At 42.1% G+C, this 19690-nt stretch overlaps 2 protein-coding genes across 3 annotated transcripts in view; both read right to left on the bottom strand.

Moving 5' to 3' along the window:
- ranbp2 (RAN binding protein 2) overlaps positions 1 to 15572 on the bottom strand; it is a 114184-nt gene extending 98612 nt beyond the window's left edge. For both annotated transcript variants that reach the window (XM_084310724.1, XM_084310725.1), the window contains exons 1-8: positions 15411 to 15572; positions 14315 to 14382; positions 14086 to 14197; positions 13781 to 13933; positions 11892 to 12122; positions 4351 to 4493; positions 934 to 1129; positions 292 to 432 (exon numbers count right to left, since the gene is read on the bottom strand). In XM_084310724.1, coding sequence (XP_084166850.1) covers positions 292 to 432; positions 934 to 1129; positions 4351 to 4493; positions 11892 to 12122; positions 13781 to 13933; positions 14086 to 14197; positions 14315 to 14382; positions 15411 to 15482 — 1116 coding nt within the window. In that variant the 5' untranslated portion in view covers positions 15483 to 15572. The remainder of the gene's footprint in view (positions 1 to 291; positions 433 to 933; positions 1130 to 4350; positions 4494 to 11891; positions 12123 to 13780; positions 13934 to 14085; positions 14198 to 14314; positions 14383 to 15410) is intronic.
- A 321-nt stretch (positions 15573 to 15893) lies between these two features.
- LOC311225448 (LIM and senescent cell antigen-like-containing domain protein 1) overlaps positions 15894 to 19690 on the bottom strand; it is a 51124-nt gene continuing 47327 nt past the window's right edge. The window contains 1 exon segment of the mRNA XM_084310728.1: positions 15894 to 17386. Coding sequence (XP_084166854.1) covers positions 17272 to 17386 — 115 coding nt within the window. The 3' untranslated portion in view covers positions 15894 to 17271.

Raw genomic sequence — 19690 nt, 5'->3', positions numbered from 1 at the left:
CCAATATCGAGCATCCCTAGTTTCCGGCGATTAAAGTGTTAAAAAATAATTATATATATAAAAACAATTTATCATGATTTTAGGTCAGAAAAAACTGAAATCCGGTTAAAAACGGATAAATCACATCCCTGTTCAATGGCAAACTTGAGGGACAAATGTAGAAACCGTTTCCCAACAGTATCTTTGAACAAAAACTCTAAATGGGAAAATATATCTTTGATCTCTTCTCATTTAACAAAAAGGCAAACTTCTAGCCACCTTCATTTATTTTTCTCTAGAGTATGGACTGACCTCTCTGACGAGTGCATGTGTGTCCGTGCTGAGGTTGAGCAGCATGTGGCCGGCCTGGCTCTGTCTGTCACTGGCCAGCAGCTCCAGAAGTGGGGGAGCAGACTGTTCACCTTTGGTCATTTTGGCCTTCGGTCTGAGCACCTGGTGGAGAGGGGACACAAAAACATGTTGAGCCCCTGTCTGGAACATTTAAAGTAATCCATGATAACCAACGTCAAAATCACTATTTGAATGCTTCATTCCATGGTTTTTGGTTGTTTCTTTTTGTTTCGTTTTTTTACTACTCCAAAGAATAGCGTACATCAGCATAAATACGTTTAAATAGCTTATAGAAATAATATACATTTTGAAAATCAATTCTCAATTCTCCTCATTCAAGCAATTTTTTTACTTTTTGTTTTGTCTGACAGTAAAGAGAGGGAATAGAAAACTCAATTTCCACATTCCTCTCATGTGATATTAACATGAAATATCATTTGGTGGGCGCTTTTATCCAAGGTGTGCTCACAACGCTATGAGTGCTTTAATTTTCTCAGTATCGGTGACCCTTTATGGGAATTAAACCACTATCCTTGCCAATGTTAGAGCTTTGCTCCATTGATCTACACATGGATGCATACGCCCATGTGTGATCCTCAGTACCTGGTAGGCCAGCAGGTAACAGAGCGCTGCCAGGTCTGCCACTGCCCTCCACTGCTGCTCACGCTCCTGGGCCATCTTTAACAGCAGGGTGCCAGCGTGCAGGTAGAGGTGGCCACGCATCTCCACAAACACCTCGGTCAGCTCGTCTGTCTGGCTGCCAGCCACTCTGCTCAGGGACTGCATGGCCTGGTCAAAACTACAAATGCATAGACAGAGGTAAGCACACGGGCATCCACCACATGAAGAGAGAAAGAAAGACAGACACACACTCGAGGTAATTACTAGTAATAACTGGTGATTGTAGACTCAGGGGTTGATTATAAAATCCCAGACATCAGGGTTAGAAATAAAAAAAAAAATTCAAGGGCTTTTTTTGCCCCCCTTAATTGATTTTCGGGGGCTTTTTTTTTTATTTCGGGGGCACTGAATTTTTATGATAAACGGTAGGGGTGGGACGGTTCACAAAATGGACGGTTCGGTTCGTATCACGGTTTTGGGGTCACGGTTTTCAGTTCGGTTCGATATACGTAAATTTTTATAAAAAAAAATGTAACACTCAAATCTAAACATGCTTCTCATTTATTAAAAAAAAATAAAAAAAGTTTACAGTGTTACAGTGTTTACAGCCTTAAATAATGTTTGGCACACAAAGACCGAACTGACTGAAAAATATAGGCTACATTTGTAGTATTAACTTATTTTTTTATTATTTTTTAAACAAACACATAAACAAACATGACAACACACGATAAGATATACAAGCATTAATTGTCAGAGCACATCCAATGAAATCACATTTTAGTTAATTGTCTTATATAAGATATACCCCTAATACCTGTTATCTAAAAACCTACACACATATGCTCCAGCTCGAACCCCCCCCTCCCGGACCCCACCTTGGGAAGTACCTCCGAGTTGGAACTATCTATGGGTTGGCGCCGGTTCCGCACGGACATTTTAGTGTCACTCACCTTCAGCTCAGGCAATGTTATTATCAGCTCCGGTAACGTTAGGAGGTGATGGCATGCAGTGGGAAAGCGGCAATAGTCCCGGTTGGAGTTAGTAAAACACAGTTGTATGTTAGCCTTCTTGGATGTTGAATAAACGCCTATCATTGTCTTTAAACAACCCGCCTCTCAGACTCCCATTTCCTCCTCTGCTAGCTAGTAGCTACGGTAACATTTCGTTGACTGTATTACCTCGCGGGCTGATTCTATAGTTAAAACGTGCGTTGTTTTGTACAAACTGCTAACGCTATGGCAAGATGTGTGTATGCCTATGTAATGTTAATGGCTATGTTTTTAAAGTCGTAATGAAGATTGATTTAGATTGTGCTTGCCATTTGTACACAAACTGACTAGCACCTGGCTCAGCTGCAGTGCTGCTGCAGCCAGTGCTCACCTCCGCCAAATGATTTTTGCGCGTCATCTGAACCGTACGATACACAGACGCGCCATTACCGGATAAATATATATATATAATTAGTAAACTGTCAGGGGCATTTTGTGCCCCCCTTAACTGATTTGAAGGCATTTTGTCCATTTTCAAGGGCATTATGCCCCAAGCCCCCGTTAATTTCGAACCCTGCCAGACATTCTAGAGTGCATTCTAGGATGTGATTGGGAGGATAGAAAAGCTGAGAAATAATTGAAAAAAGTGCAGGAAGGGCGGCTAGGTGGTGTAGTGGGCAAGGCGCTCGCCACCAATGCAGGATACGCTGGGTGCGAGCCCAGCTCTCGGCATTGCTACCAGTTTGGCTGGTCGTTAAATTGGCAGTGTTAGGGGTGGGAAAACTGGTGGGTGGGTGGGTCCTGGTCGTTGGAAACAGCGACTCCTACAGTTCGGTCGGGGCGCCTGCTCAGCGAGGAAAGGATCTAAGGGGGGTAGTGTGATCCTTCCACATGTTACACCCTCTCAGTGAGAGTCCGCGCTGCCAGGTGAAAAGAAGCGGTTGATTGGCTACACGTGTGTCGGAGGAAGCACGTGATACACCCCTTCCTGACAGGCAGCGACGCGAGCGAGCGCGATTGCGAAAATGATTAAAATGTATTCGTTTTAATCAGACTATCCTGACCTGCCGCGAGCGACAGCGAACTGAGCGGCGATGTCGTTCCCCCCTCAAATATTCGCTCGCTGTGTCTCTAGTTGAGCGATTACGCGGCAGAGTCCCGCCCCTAAACACTTTTTATTGGTCAAGAATCGCAGGCTGCTTTGCCCCCGTGTGCTTCCAGGTACACAGACGCCACCTCATATCAGGACAGTGTCGCGCGCGATTTCGTCTCCAGTTCGCTCGCTCGCTGCCTTTCAGGAACCGGTGATAGCCTCCACTCTCCCAGACCGACTGTGGGGGGTAGGTGCGCAGCGACCAGGAAAGGGGGTTGGGAATTAGCATAACTACTAACATTGGGATGGGAGAAAAACGGAGGAAAAAGGAGGGGGGAAAGATTATTTACCGTAATTCCTCTAATAGTAACCCCGGCTTGTATTTGTTTCAACTGTAGCGGGTACCAGGCTTGTATTAGGAGGAGGCCTGTATAAGAGGGAGGCCTATATTTCAAATTTTCAAACGGATCATAATGAATAAATCAACTTTTTGTGTCAGTTTGAACCCAGTAAAATGTACTGGGTTCATTTATTGAAACAAAGTACTGTATGAAATAGTAAACAGTGCAATTACAGGTGGTCACTGGTCATTTCAACGTTTTCAAAGTGAAATCAAGTAACTAGCTCAGTGTGCAGCTCAGTATATTAGTAACCCGGCTTGTATTAGGAGGCCGGCTTATAATTGCTTAGCTCAAGAGCGCACCCGGTCATTAATAGAGACCCAGCTTGTATTTGAGACCCGGTTACTATTAGAGGAATTACGGTATATATATAAAAAAAAAAAAAAAAAAAAAAAAAAAAAGTGCAGGAAAAAAGGAATTTCCATTCGTTAATAAAGGCTCAATCAGTGATCCAAACCTAAACAAATGGGTAACCCCACCACTAAAAATAAGAACTAGGACCGGTTTTAAATTTTTTGTTGATTGACTGGGCTTTCGATATAAAGACTAACATTAGGCAACAGATAAATATTCGTTTTTTTAAAACTATATATATATATATATATAGATTATGCTGTATTAGGTTTGTTTACATTGGTGATGTTTGACAGAGACATATATTTTGATTTATGGAGGATAAGTAGGTCAGTAAATAAGAGTAAGAAAGTTGACCCAAGCCAAAACTCCCGACCACGGCACCCTGTAAGTAAGCTAATGGCATTACATCCACTACTGGCTAGTATTTCATACAACTTAAATGTCCAAAAATCCAAACTATCCCATTAACAAGGATTATCTACAGATCCATCACCAAACCAGCATGATACTATTATTACATTAAGCCTAGACACACACACACACACACACACACTACCTTTTGAGAGCATCAAGGCTGGACTGTACTCCTTTCCCAGATAGTGTGAGTCTTAGTAGGCCACAGTGGGCCAATAGCAGCTCTCGCTGGAGACAACGACACATCATCTCATTGGTAGAGACACTGGGCTGGGCCAGGTACTCCTGAAACACAGGGTCATACAGGAGTCAACACAACCTTCTATTAAACCCTCTTGTGCATTAAAATGTAGTCCTATTTGGATGGGAAATGAAAGGCATCACAATAATACTCACAACTTATGCTTTGGTGTTTGATAAATTCAAAGAGCTCCCTCTGCATGATTAAATTAATCTGCAGAAGATGGACAATAATGTGGGAAATGGGATTTTCCAGATAGATGCATTAATTTATTATTGGATTAGACCTATGACTAGAATGTATTTAGTTGAGGGCAGCCCTATTAACTAGGGCTGACCTTCAATTTATTTTTTTGGAATTCGAAGCTTCTGGGCCGAGATTCGATTTTAATTTGAAGCTTCGAGATTAAAAAAATATGTTTTTGACACCGATAACTTTATGCTCCTCAAGCCGATATGTATTGTATTATATATATATATATATTTTTTTTTATATATGTATATATATATATATATATATATATATATATTTATCATTTTTTTTTTTTTTTTTGTATTTATAAGCTCCGACGTCATCGGTACTGCTATCGGTACTCGAGAAATTATGGAGTTTTTTTTTTTTAGGAATTTGAACGTCGCAAACTAATCTTGTTGGCCGTTTTCTATCTCTCCTCCCTCGGTCTCTCTCTGCCTGCGCGTGCGGGCTGTGCTCTTACACACACTCACTCGCACACACAGGTGCTGCCGAGTACAGACAGCTCTGCTCTCGACAGCACCCGTGTGTGTGTGTGTGAGTGAGTGTGTGTAAGAGCACAGCCCCCTCGCGCAGGCAGAGAGAGACCGAGGGAGGAGAGATAGAAAACGGCCAACAAGATTAGTTTGCGACGTTTAAATTCCTCAAAAAAAGTCTGGGTCTATTTTACTAAAGTCGATGCGGACAACGCTCGTTGCCACAAGTGCAACAAGACATTTGCCAGTAATGTATAAGCGCTGGTACTTGTCAATGTGGCTGGCGGGGAGCAGCTAACGTTATAGCTCCGAGTAGAATAATGGCCGACAATCCGGAGGTAAATAAACGAACGAGAGCTTCTGATTGGTGGTAAGAAGAAGAGGTGGGTGCAAACGGTGGGACGTAATTGGCAGATCGACTGTCTGCCTCCGAATGTAACGTGACTACGTCACAGCCAAGAAAGGGAGCGCTGGATTTGTGAAAAACTCCCTGTTCCTAAACCACACGCTGTCAGTCATACCACAGTACTGGCAAAACGGGAGGAGGCTATAATAAAAACAAGCGCCCTTCATCCAAATCCACCCACACCGGATTTCTTTTAACCAAAAAATTTATTATATATTATCGGAGCTATTAATAACGTTATCGGGTTTATCGGGATGACGTCATAATTGCTGATATCGGCCCGATAATTATCGTGCATCCCTAGTTTAAACCTTTTTAAATCTTAGACAAACGAAACACTTTGCTTTCATAAGCCGTCATTTGAGGCTTTATAAAAGTCCGACCTCATTTTAAATAACAAACAGCATTGCTTGTTGTAATTAACACATTCTGCGCCATAAACGAGTTAACTCATTATTGGCCGCCATGCGTTGAGCGCCAGAAACGAGTCAACTCGTTTTTGGGATCGTTATTTCATTTATTCGCTATATCTATTCATAATTCATAGCTGCAGCCTCTGGTATCCTCTTCAGAGCTTGCCTGAGCTGGCAGACGGTCAACACCACCCTCTACTGCCAGGCGGAGCTATTGCATCTTATTGAAAATGGGTTGGTGTGTTTTAGGAGGCGATCTGAGCCGGGCGGGCGGGGTTTAAATACTCGGTTGAACCAGTTCTATACAACGGTGGCATCGAGCAGTAACTCCGCCCACCCGTCATTGTGAACTCACTGAGACCCATAAGATATATTTTAAGTAGGGATGCCCCGATCACGTTTTTGTCACCGATACCATTCACCGATCGTCTATGAGCCATATCGGCCGATACAGATCGTTTTTGGTTTTATAAAAAAATAAAAATAAAATTAATATATACTTTTATTTTATAAAATATATATATTATATAATCATACTTGTAGTTGTATTATCTGCGAGACATCGCCACCACGCAACAAGTCAAAATGCTCGCTATCTGCAAACAGCTCCACTGTCTGTGTGTACTCGAGTAGCCTCCAGCTACAGCCAGGATTCTCCGGCGCTGCAGCTGGACCCTATTTGTATACTCTGCTTTGGTCAAATCACATTCAGCATGCCCTCATGCGATGCAAGCCAGGGGCTCGAATATGCATCGAATCAATGTTATAAGACATCGATATCAGGAGCTATCTGTAGCTACGATCGATCGGGGCATCCCTAATTTTAAGCACTCGCAAATGTCAGTCTAAAACTATATCCATTGAATAAAGACCTGGCGATGAATGGGGTATCAGCGCCCCCTGGTGCTGGCGGTCAATGTGTTAACAAAGAGAGGCAGAGTTGATTTTTTTTAATATATTCTAATTTTATTTTCATATTCGAATCCCATGCCCATCGAACAAAGCTTCAAAGTATTTAAGACAGCCCTACTATTAACCTCTTAAACATAGAAGGCCTGAATACGGGCCGCCACGCATGTCTGCCGGCTATCGTTTCTCCCGATCATTAAATACATTGTTGGAAAGTTAAACTTCCCGCCGTTCGATGGACACCACTCTCGACCAATTGCGTGCTTTCAGTCTCGAGTTACAAGACGAAACCACAGATGAGTGTCATTTGACAAGCCATTCGGACAAGTGACCATGTCCAGTTGTGAACGGTCCTGAACGGACGAGATACCCATGATCGCGAAAATTAATACAAGCCGTCCTATCCTTAAAGGAACACTCCAACATTTTGGGAAATTAGCTTATTTAACATCTTCCCTGGAGTTAGACAAGAAGATACATACCTTTTTTGTCTCTCTGCATGCATTAGGCTTAGGGAACGCCTGGACCGTTAGCCTAGCTTAGCTTCATCACTGGAAGTAGGTCATACATTTACCCGAGTTCCCAACAATAATGTATTTTTTGTGACGTCCAGCAGGATCCACCAGAAGCCTCCCAGAGTCTCCCAGTCGCACAAGTCTCCCAGAGTCTCCCAGTCACACAAGTCTCCCAGTCACATAATTCTCCCAGTCACACAGGTCTCCCAGTCACACAAGTCTCCCAGACACACAAGTCTCTTGTGTGACTGGGAGACTTGTGTGACTGGGAGACTTGTGTGACTGAGACTTGTGTGACTGGGAGACTTGTGCGACTAGGATACTCTGGGAGACTTGTGCGACTAGGAGACTCTGGGAGACTTCTGGTTGATCCTGCTGGACGTCACTCACTTCACCATAATTGATAAATGACAGAGCATGGGAAAAAAATACATTATTGTTGGGAACTCAGGTAAATGTATGACCACTTCCAGTGATGAAGCTAAGCTAGGCTAACGGTCCAGGCGTTCCCTAAGCCTAATGCATGTAGAGAGACAAAAAAGGTATCTTCTTGTCTAACTCCAGGGAATATGTTAAATAAGCTCATTTCCCAAAATGTTGGAGTGTTCCTTTAAGTGGTTAAGACAGGGGTCGGCAACCTGCGGCTCCGGATCCGCATGCGGCTCTTTAGCCAATCAGCTGCGGCTCGCTGGGCTTTATATAAAAAAAAAAAAATCTTCTTTTGGAGATCGATGTCATACTGTGACACTAAAATGAAAAAATATTTCATCAACTAAAATATACAGTACGTCACACCCTGCGCCTCTCCCTGCCGTCTGCAAGTGGCTAATCTTGAGTTTCCGACCCCCCCCAGTAAGCTAACCATGGATAAATCCAAAAAAAGTAAAGTCTGAGGAAAATAGAGGGTTTAATTCAGCGTGGACAGATTAATTTGCTTTCACGACTTAACGATGCAGGCTTACCTGTTAGGGATGGGTACCGAATTCGGTACTTTTGAGGTACCGAACCGAAACACGTCGGTACTACCGAGTATCGATTCAAGTGAGATACAGAGAAAAAAATAACTTTTTTTTTAACCTTTTTTCTTTTCATGTCAACGTTCACACGCACTATTATGCTTACCTAGGATTTGACTTGATTCAACAACAAAGCAGTCGGAGCAATGGCAAGCCGAAAACTGTCGAAATTGTAGTTATTTGAAGTTTGGATTTTTTTTACACGACTGAGGTAGGTAAATTAAATTTCTTGAGACTAAAGTACCGAAAAAAGGTACCGTTGGGTACCGGTATCGATTCACAGGTACCGGTACCGTATCGGTTCAAATAGGTACCCATCCCTATTACCTGTATGCCTGATATGTGGTGCGAAATTTGCGAACAATGAAAAATGTACTTTTTATTTTATAGATTTTCCACAAATAAGGGAAGGACTCAAATAGAGCTGCATAGTTCAGGGTTTTATTTCAAAGTAGGTCTATAGATGCCAGTGTTTTTTCCCCTTTTCTGTGTTTTATTTCAAAGTAGGTCTACACAGCCAGTATTTCTTTTTGTTGCTTTATAATTCCATTAATGCAACAAACTGTGTGCTATAAGACTAAGTATAAAGTATAATAAATCACAAATTACTTTGGGTATGCAATTGTCAGGGGTTTTATGCTAAATGTGGGGTATGCTTGGGGATATATAAAACGTTATACACTGTTATCTTCATTTTAAGGGTAAATAGGTTGTGCGGCTCCCTGAGCATTTTATTTTGTGGGAGGGGGAAAAGTGGCTCTTTTGATAGTAAAGGTTGCTGACCCCTGGGTTAAGACATGGGTGAGAAATATTGTAGTGTATCTACTATTAGTTAAAAGACGAGACAAAGCAAGCCTAGTTAACCTCTTCCGCCTGTGCGGTCCGGCACTAAATCCAAATTGAACTCTGCCATTTGAAAGAGGAGATTTGGCCGGATCCTCCAGTGTGCAAGTTGGCTATAATAACGTAATTTATAGGCCTCATATTCTATAATAATATTTCAAATTGCATGGGTCCGGATGGCAGAATTCAGTACTGAATCTACAAAACCTTTTCCGTTTAATCATCTTCCCTTTATTAATTTCCTTAGATTTGTTGTACACGTGATCTCAAGAAGGTACTGAACAAGCTCAGTGGCAGTTTCTTATGTCTGGTCATTTTTAGGGATGCACGATAATTCCGATATCAGCAATTATGACGTCATCCCGATAAACTCGATAACGTTATTGATAGCTCCGATAACATATAATAAATTTTTTGGTTAAAAGAAATCCGGTGTGGGTGGATTTGGATGAAGGGCGCTTGTTTTTATTATAGCCTCCTCCCGTTTTGCCAGTACTGTGGTAAAACTGATAGCGTGTGGTTTAGGAACAGGGAGTTTTTCACAAATCCAGCGCTCCCTTTCTTGGCTGTGACGTAGTCACGTTACATTCGGAGACAGACAGTCGATCTGCCAATTACGTCCCACGGCTTGCACCCACCTCTTCTTACCACCAATCAGAAGCTCTCGTTCGTTTATTTACCTCCGGATTGTCAGCCATTACTCTACTCGGAGCTAACGTTATCTCCCCGCCAGCCACATTGACAAGTACCAGCGCTTATACATTACTGGCAAATGTCTTGTTGCACTTGTGGCAACGAGCGTTGTCAGCATCGACTTTAGTAAAATAGACCCAGACTTTTTTTGAGGAATTTAAACGTCGCAAACTAATCTTGTTGGCCGTTTTCTATCTCTCCTCCCTCGGTCTCTCTCTGCCTGCGCGAGGGGGCTGTGCTCTTACACACACTCACTCACACACACACACACACACACAGGTGCTGTCGAGAGCAGAGCTGTCTACTCGGCAGCACCTTGATTGATTGATTGAAAACTTTATTAACAGATTGCAGAATGGGTACAATACAGTACAGCTCAAACACACACCTGTGTGTGTGTGTGTGTGTGTGTGTGTGTGAGAGTGAGTGTGTGTAAGAGCACAGCCCGCTCGCGCAGGCAGAGAGAGACCGAGGGAGGAGAGATAGATAGATCGACTTTAGTAAAATAGACCCAGACTTTTGAACATTTCGTTCTGTCCGCCATTATGAGAGCAGAGCTGTCTGTAGCCTACTCGGCAGCGCAGCACCCGTGTCTGTGTGTGTGAGTGAGTGTGTGTGTGTGTGTGGGAGGGGAAGAGAGGAGAGAGCACAGCAGGCAGAGAGCACAGAGCTCCCCGCGCAGACAACTGCCAACAAGATTAGTTTGCGACGTTTAAATTCCTAAAAAAAAACTCCATAATTTCTCGAGTACCGATAGCAGTACCGATGACGTCGGAGCTTATAAATACTAAAAAAAATATATATATATATATATATATATACAGTTAAAAAAAATATTATAATACAATAAATATCGGTTATCGGTATCGGCTTGAGGAGCATAAAGTTATCGGTATCGGTGTCAAAATCAATATCGTGCATCCCTAGTCATTTTTAGCATGGTGTTATTCACTGTGGTGTTATTCATGTCCTGAATCTGGGTCCTGGACTCTCCCGTCACTACCGTGTAACAACACCAAGTCATAATACAGAATGGGCTGTGGCTTGAATGGGTCGACTCTTGAGGGTAGCCAGGCTGATCATAGGTTTTAAAGAGCCTGGGTCCCACAGTGCAACTCCATGTCCTGAATCTGGGTCCTGGACTCCCGTCACTACCGTGCAACAACAGAGTGTAGGAAGACTAGGGATGACCCCCGGACCCCGGTTCTAAACGGGAACCGGTACTATATTAGAAAAGATCGGAGTATTTATAAGCTCCGACGTTATCGGTACTGCTATCGGTACTCGAGAAATTATAGTTTTTTTTTGAGGAATTTAAACATTGCAAACTAATCTTGTTGGCCGTTTTCCACAAGTGCAACAAGACATTTGCCAGTAATGTATAAGCGCTGTCAATGTGGCTGGCGAGGAGCTAACGTTATTAGCCTGAGCTTCGAGTAGAGTAATGGCTGACATTCCGGAAGTAAAAAAACGAATGAGAGCTTCCGATTGGTGGTAAGAAGAAGAGGTGGGTGCAAGCGGTGTGACGTCATTGGCAGAATCGACTGTCAATCAAAATAGTATTGTATGACTCCAACTTTTTTATCTTACATTTGTTGTTAATTATAAAAAGTCTATAATTCAGACACATTTAAAACATTGCTGCTGCTGTTGAAGAAATAATATTTATTTATATAAAAGAATAATAAAGCAATGTCGATTCTGTTCTTAATTAATTGTTTTTTTTCTTGCAAAATAATAAAAAAGAACCGATAAGAGTATCGATAAAGTACCGAACCGTTAAGCAGTATCGATAAGAGTAGTAGTATCGATAAAATCCTAACGATACCCATCCCTAAGGAAGACAGAATACGTGTCCAGGCGCCCAGGCTGTTGCATCCAGCATGTGCTGCTGTTCAAACGACCATGTCCCCCCTCACCTGAAGGGTCTGAATCACGGTGGTGTACCAGTCCAGGCTGTGGCGCAGCAGGCCCTTCTTCTCGGTTGCCAGGCAGTGTTTGACCCCCTCGTCCAGCCGCCCGTCCTGCGAGTACAGCTGCACCAGCTTGACATTGACGTGGGCATCAGCCGGCCGTGCCGACAGCTCCTCTTGCAGCAGGTTGAACAGGCGGTTCCAGCCCTGCTGACCCTGGCGGCTCAGCAGACGCTCCTGGAAAATGGGAGGAGGAGATTTAAGTTTGATTGCCTCCATGTATGAATACAAGACTTTGAGCAGCATGTTGTTGTTGGGATCTACTTCCCCCCTGTTGATTCTTATTCTGCACTAGCATTAAAGCAGATGTGCATATAGCCTTATTTGATTAACACTGTTGCCTCACAGCAATAAGGCCCCGGGTTCAAACCCCAGCAGGGGGCCTTTCTGTGTGGAGTTTTGCATGTTCTCCGGGTACTCCAGTTCCCTCCCACACCAAAAAGACATGTATGCTAAGTTTCCTGCCACTGCCCTTGACCAAGGTACTGGCATTACAACTGGAGTTGGTCCCCGGGTGCCGCACTATGTGCGGCTGCCCACTGCTCCTAAATAGTTAGGATTGGTGAAATGCAGAGGACAAATTTTCCCAACGGGATTAATAAAAGGTTCAACTTAAATTAAAATAATATTAAGACATTAAATATTAATTATTTCACAAAAGAACTGTACCAAAGATTAGAAATACAAACATCTATTTATATATTTGAACCCACTAAAAACCATCTCACAACCCCCTGAGGAAGGGGGAGAGGGAGAGAGAGAGACACATGCACACAGAGCTGCTTGTCAAAACAGATGCGCCTGCCAGGCAACAGGTGCTGGGGCGACAGGTGCTGGGGGAAGGGCAGTGGAAGGAAGCTATACATCCAAGTCAAGACCATGTGCTTATCAAATGTCCACACAGTTTGTAAACAATCTATCCAGTCAAACACAAAGTAGGCTAGTCTATGGGTCATTGACTGGTCTCATATCATCAGACCAAACTACCAAACTACAGATAAGATAAGTATGTATAGTAGTAAAGTCTCAGGACTTTGAATCATGTGTCACACTTGACTTTAGTTTTGATTTTGTGGGTCCAAGTCTTAATATATGGGATCAAGCATTTCACTGCAAATTACATTTTAGGCGTTTTTGTTGTTGTTCTGATGAACTGCATGAAAATATGAAATATTCAAAACCCAGTGAGGTCATGCTTAAAACATAAAGACTAGGATGTTGTCTTAATATGTTCCAACAGCCTTATATTTGTCCCTAGAATCTTCCATCCGCCATTCCTAGGAGAAACCTAGGAATGCAATAGGACCGTCAAAGAGGAATTCAATATTCAACATTGCATTCAGATTTGGAACGAAAATATAATAACTTGAACCAAAAAATAGAAGGAAAGAAAGAAGTAATAATAAACATTAATATGAGGTGAACTGAAAACGCTTCGCTGGTTTTTGTTCCTTTTCATGAATTTTGAAAAATCTAATGAATGAATGTTACAAAGCACAGCCCAATACTCAATGATCATTTCCCATTTATACTACCTATAATAGCAAATACAACGCACAATAAACTTGTTAACTAAGCATTTTACAGCTGCTTGTAATTGTATCATTACTATTCTAATGCCCTTTGAATTTGCCTCATTTGAGCCTTTTCATAGTCGATTGATATTCTTAGGGACAATGATCAACTTTCATGAAGCAAAACATTTACTACGCTTTTACTGAAGCAAAATTAAATCCTTGGCCCCATGACTTGACATGTTGAGAGTCGCGACAGACTGCTGTCTGCATGTTTAAAAAAAAAAAAAAAAAAAGAGAAGAATTAGAAGGTCTGTTAACCTTGAGGTTGAAGACAGCTGGGTGGCCAGGCATGAGCTTGGCAGCCCTCTCCACCCAGAACTCAGCCCTGCCGGCACATTCCTCTTTACTGCACAGTAGCTCAGCCACCCTCAACACCAGGTCCTTCTGTCCTGAGTTCAAATCCACCGACCGCTGGAGACACAGACACACAGGTTTAAGACCAACACCAACCTCATCACACATCACACAAATTAAGCGGTCGAAAATGAAGATGAAAATTTGTGATGAGTTATTATTAAGAGGCTAAAGAGGACTGTGGGATGTCCAGATGATCCAGTTCATACCTTGTAACATCCCACTGCTTTGTTGATATCGCCATCTTTTTCATAGAGCTGGCCAAGGAACTTGTGTGCTTTGGGATCCCTCTCCTGGACTTTGAGATACTCTGAAACATGTCTATAAAACACACACACACACAATCCACACCTACATGAGTATAGTTTATATATAGGCTTCTGTATGAGGGACGATTTTCAATGACAGTGGAAACAACATTGATGTTTGTGAGCTCACCTTTTTGCAAGTTCATACTCCTTTGCTTCAAAATACAGTTTAGCAAATAAAAATCCTTTGATTGGCTTCTGTGAGGAAAGCAATATGTTATTGTTACACAATGCTGATATTTCAAGGTGGATTTCAAGGTCTAGATGCGACCAAAGGACCAGCTACTGCTAGCGTTAACAGTTATCCTATATGGTCTATTCTACACGTTCTTATATAATGTAACATTAGACTTGTCACTGATTATTTTAGGCATCTTGCCAGTGGTTCTTTTTTAATGTCAAGGCACTACAGCCACACATTAACATGTAATAGGGCATGGCATGGACCCCCATTTCACAAGATTCTGTCCCAGGGCCCCCCCATCTGAGAAGATATGTTGATAGATGCAATAATGCTTTAGTTCAGAATTTAAAGTGTCTGTAGGTGTAGAGATGATAGACGAGAAAGTGGAACCTATGATAATGGTCATTCGCTCATTTAATTGTGTTAACTTATAATAACTATTAGTGATATTAAAATCTTCCATTTAGCTGGGGGGACCCCCCTGGAACCCAACCGCACTTTGAGAACCAATGTCTTAAATTAAGGCAATGTTATTGTGAAGTGTGTAACTGATGTTAAGCCAACTATGATCCCTCAGGGGAATGACTGTTGACTCAGACTGACGTAACATCGGCACTGAAACGGGAATAGCTCATGTTAACGCTCAGATCCGAGGCTAGCAGGACGGGCAACAAGTAAACATGAAGAGGGGTGAAGTGATAGATGTTAGTAGATCTGCAGACGGTCAGGCAGGCTAGCAGAAGCAAAGCATTATAGCCGATGTTAGCTTCTCCTGCTGCCGCGCAATTTCCCCAGTGAGGGCAGGACAGGAGCAACACGCGAGTCAGTCACAAGTTAACGTTACCAGGTAACGCGTTGTCTTATCAGAGGGACGATGATTTAACAAGATAGATTCAGGCTAAAGTTACAAGCGGAACTATATATTTGACTACAGGTTTCAGTTTGTATTCGGGAGGCTGAGCCGACACACAGTGCTGCTCGAGGCGTGATGATGATGGCAGAGCTAAGCTAACCAACGTTAGCCGCCGGCTTATCAACTCACCTCTTTCAGTGAAGGAGACGAACTCTGTACCGAGGAGATGTAACGGTCCACTTCGGCCTTACTCCGCCGCATGGCTTCGAGAAGACGCGTGAAATCCAAAATATTTATAAACTATCGATGTATAGAATACAAGAAATTAACAACAACAAAAATCTAGCAATCGACATGAATACCAGCTCGTTGGAAGCTCTTCGGTTAGCAACCAGTGCGCAGACTCCATGACATTAAATGGCAGCAGGGATCACGTGGTGTACAGATTTCTTGAATAACGCTCTGCGATTGGTTAGTGTGAGTTGACCGAGACTCCTTATCCAATGGCATTTGAAATTCTCAACGTGACGCACAACTGACGCACTTGTTTTAAAGGTGGGGCGGTGTGTGTCAACCATGTGTCAACTCTAAATCCAAATGCTGCTAGTATAGTGTCTCTCTCACATAATATTGAACAACTGACACACGCACATTTTAATGAAGACGTTCTGGCACAAGGATAAAAGCTTTATTCGGAGAAGTCCAGTGAATACAATTCGGCATATGAAAAAAAGAAATATATACTGTATGCGTGCTTTCCATACAAGCCTAAAACATGCATCTTGAAATTGTACATAAATAAATATTGCCTGAAGCACTGCAATACTATGTGAGAATATATGATAAGTGTAATGGTATGGTTTATTCAGAAGGAGCACTAGGTTATGTAATGGATACAACAGTGGAATGTATCAGACATATTTTCTATGGTCAAATACTGCTCAGCTGAAATCGTTTGAATGTGGAAATGATTATTTCCTCTTTAACTAACTATTGGGTTTAACTTTAATTCCTAAGAGGATCTGAGACCTAAGGAAGTCAGCACACCTCTCAAGAGGATCACTTTGCTTGGATTACAAACCAAGGAAACACACATTCTCACATTTAACATTACTCCTGCATCCGCTTCCTGCGCATGCCACAAGCTATTGGGCTACAACATCAACATGTGTACCAGATTGCACAAGGCTTTCAAACATATGACAAGCACATAGCAAAATCACATAACAAACGTAGCAGAAACACAATGCTGAATCGCCAATTTAAAAATGTAACATAAAAGCAGTGTTTATTTATTTTGAACCAACAACCTATGCAGAGAGAAAATCGGTGGTGCTACATCAAGATGGATATACTGTATATATTTACTTTATATAATATAAAAGAGAAACATAGTTGAATATTACAACAAAGCAATACAAACACAAACAAACAAAAAATTATAGCAACAGATGGCAGTCGATATTACAAATGCCGCTCTGTCACCTCTCTTTGGCTTTGTAGATGTAGGCTATATAAGAAATGATAATATCTGTAACAAAACACAGGTAGCAGTCTGTTTAGGAGTGTTTGGCGTGATAATGATAGAGGAGTTGGCAAATACAATCTGTCACCATGGCTATAATAACAACATTCCTAATACTTTTAATTTTTTTATTTTCATGAAATACAGGACCATGACAATATGTGTTTGGCTTCAGTAAGTGTAGCAGTGTAATAAGGCAAACATTTGAAGGTTATATTCAGGCAAAGGCACTGTGTGCAAAATTACCATTATAGACTGACTGAATAACAGACTTGATTGACCAACTAGAGTCTGCCGTCCGTCAGTCAGTTGATCCTCATCTCTTTGTAGCCATAATTGAAAGGACAAAGTACACACTTTTCTCATAATCAATCCAAATTACCCCTATAGCAACCTTAAACATGAAATACTACATATTATCTCATGTTCTCTCAAATTCTGGAAATGTGTCCGCAACTGTCCTTTCAAGTATGTCCACCCAGGAACCAGTGATAAGATATCATGGCCGTCCATCTATCCGCCCGCTCACTTCCGAGCGACCGTCTCGGAGAGCTTCTTCAGTCTCTTCTTTAGCTCCAGGGGGAACTTCTCGTAGCACTTCTTACACACCGGCTTCATGTCGAACTCCACAAACTTGTTCCTGTGAGGAGGAGAGGGATAACAGCAACAAGCCGTGTGTCAGTGCCTGTCTCACCCACACAGCATTCACTACCATAGTGGCCTTGCAAATGATCAATTAGCGATGCATGCATACTGGTTTGTTTAAATACAATGGCGATTAGTCATAAGAATATTGACAGTTATACTTTACATATCATGAAAACATGCTGCTGACATGGCATGGGGAATACTGAATGATATGCGCTATGGCAAAATATGGAATGGAATATGACAAGCTTTCACTGTCATAAAACTATACATTACACCTTAATGGGATATTTGTCTTTTGTAACGTGTATAGTTTTCAGTGGTTCCTCATTTTGGTTGATAGTTAAACAAGTCACCACACTAACCATGTATACATACAGAAAAATACAATTCTTCTTTAAGCACCATCATTGTGGTTTCTCTCTCGATAAACAATGGCTTTCACACCACTAACAACAACCCGACCTCCAAGTTTCAAGTTTGTTTATTAGTTGTCACAATAAAATACATGTACTTTACGGTGAAATGCTTGGTTCTGTATGAGCCCCTGAGTGTGCTTCATACAGTAAAAAAGTACCGTACTTTTCAGACTATAAGCTGTGGCTTTTCCCCCCATTTTTCGACCCTGCGGCTAATCTATGGATTTTTACAGCTAACTGGGCGCGCTCCCTCAGCTCTGTGACCGTCAGATCAGACTCCTAAATCTGCTGCAGCAGTGCACGTCAACCACGTCAACAAACCATTATTGCAAGAGTCTAGTGTATGAGCAGCTCAGGGCTCCTCTTTCAACATGCTGCCTACCTACTGTACCCGGCGCTGCTAACTGGCTAACGTTATGAGAGCTAACGTTGCTACCTACTGTACCCGGCACTGCTAACTGGCTAACGTTATGAGAGCTAACGTTGCTACCTACTGTACCCGGCGCTGCTAACTGGCTATCGTTCCTGTTTAAACAAAAATGTTAATAAATGGGAGCTTCCTCAAACAGCCATCTCTTTCCCGACAATCCCCTCTGTGCACGAACCCTTACATATGGTAATTAAACATTAAAACACCTGCGGCTTATAGTCCAGTGCGGCTTATATATGTACACATCATTCAATTTAGCTGCTGCGGCTTATATTCAGGTGCGGCTTATAGTGTGAAAAGTACGGTAAGTAAAAAAGTAAGTAAACCCTCCACAACCCTTTCCCCACTGGCTGCTTCTGGAGAGTGCTCCTTCCCAAAGCAGATTAGCCTAGGCTATGGACCAGCATGCTGGGGCACGTGTGGCACCCTATGGGGCCTCCTCAGTCAAGCCAGAGAACCTCCGGAAGTGATTAGTGTTTCACCACCACACACAGAGACCAGGGCCCTCATGCATCAACGTGTTCTACGCACAGATCTGTGCTTACCCTGTGCGTACGATCATTTCTAAGCAAAGAGTGGGATTCATCAACTTCAACTTGAACTTGACTTCGTGCTTACATCTACGCACATTTCAGACCTGGCGTACCTAGCGCCCAGTGGTAGAATATATTATTACAACAAGGAAATGAGCTTCTGTGCATAATAACACTGGCACGTTCTGTACGAACCGTAGTTCATTATAGTTCATTGTAAAATAGCAACAGTAGTGTAATTATGGTCAAAACCCTATAAATAGCATTTGGAATAATAGATCTTTCTCTCAGAATGAATGCAGCATGGTTTATATAGCGTTATCGGAATATACGGGGTGTAGGCTACTGACTGACTGCGCTCCGCGTAGCTTGATTGATTGATTGATTGAAAAGTTTATTAACAGATTGCAGAATGGGTACAGTACAGTACAGCTCAGTACATACAATTGTTAATTGGGGATGCAGACCAACTTTCGTCTTGTTTACATCAGGGTCCCCCATTTTCAATTCATCATAAATCATAAAGCTCAACTCGTTATTATTCTGCGCAGACCGCAGAAACACGGGAACGTTTTGATTATATTTAAAAGGCTTTACGTTAAACGAAACAAGTGGAACTTCGAAGCTGTAAGCAGAATACAAGTCATATTAATATAGTGTTCTTCCCCCTTTTTACTGTATAAGAAAGAATAGAAAACGCATTGCAATGACACTATAGTGGACAGACTATGTATATGATGGGATTCAAGTTCATGTATTGAAAGGCAGGCTATCATACATGCAGTGAGATTCATTGTTCTTGTATATGCTCTCGTATTATATTGTTTATATAGGCTACCCAATACTGACGTCAAAATAGATTGTAGTATGCCTCTAGAAATCATATGCAGCAGGTAGAAAATTGACGGGAGATC

Source organism: Notolepis coatsorum (assembly GCF_963971535.1).
Source record: "Notolepis coatsorum genome assembly, chromosome: 3".
Classification (NCBI taxonomy): domain Eukaryota; kingdom Metazoa; phylum Chordata; class Actinopteri; order Aulopiformes; family Paralepididae; genus Notolepis; species Notolepis coatsorum.
This window is presented reverse-complemented; position numbering and strand designations above follow the sequence as displayed.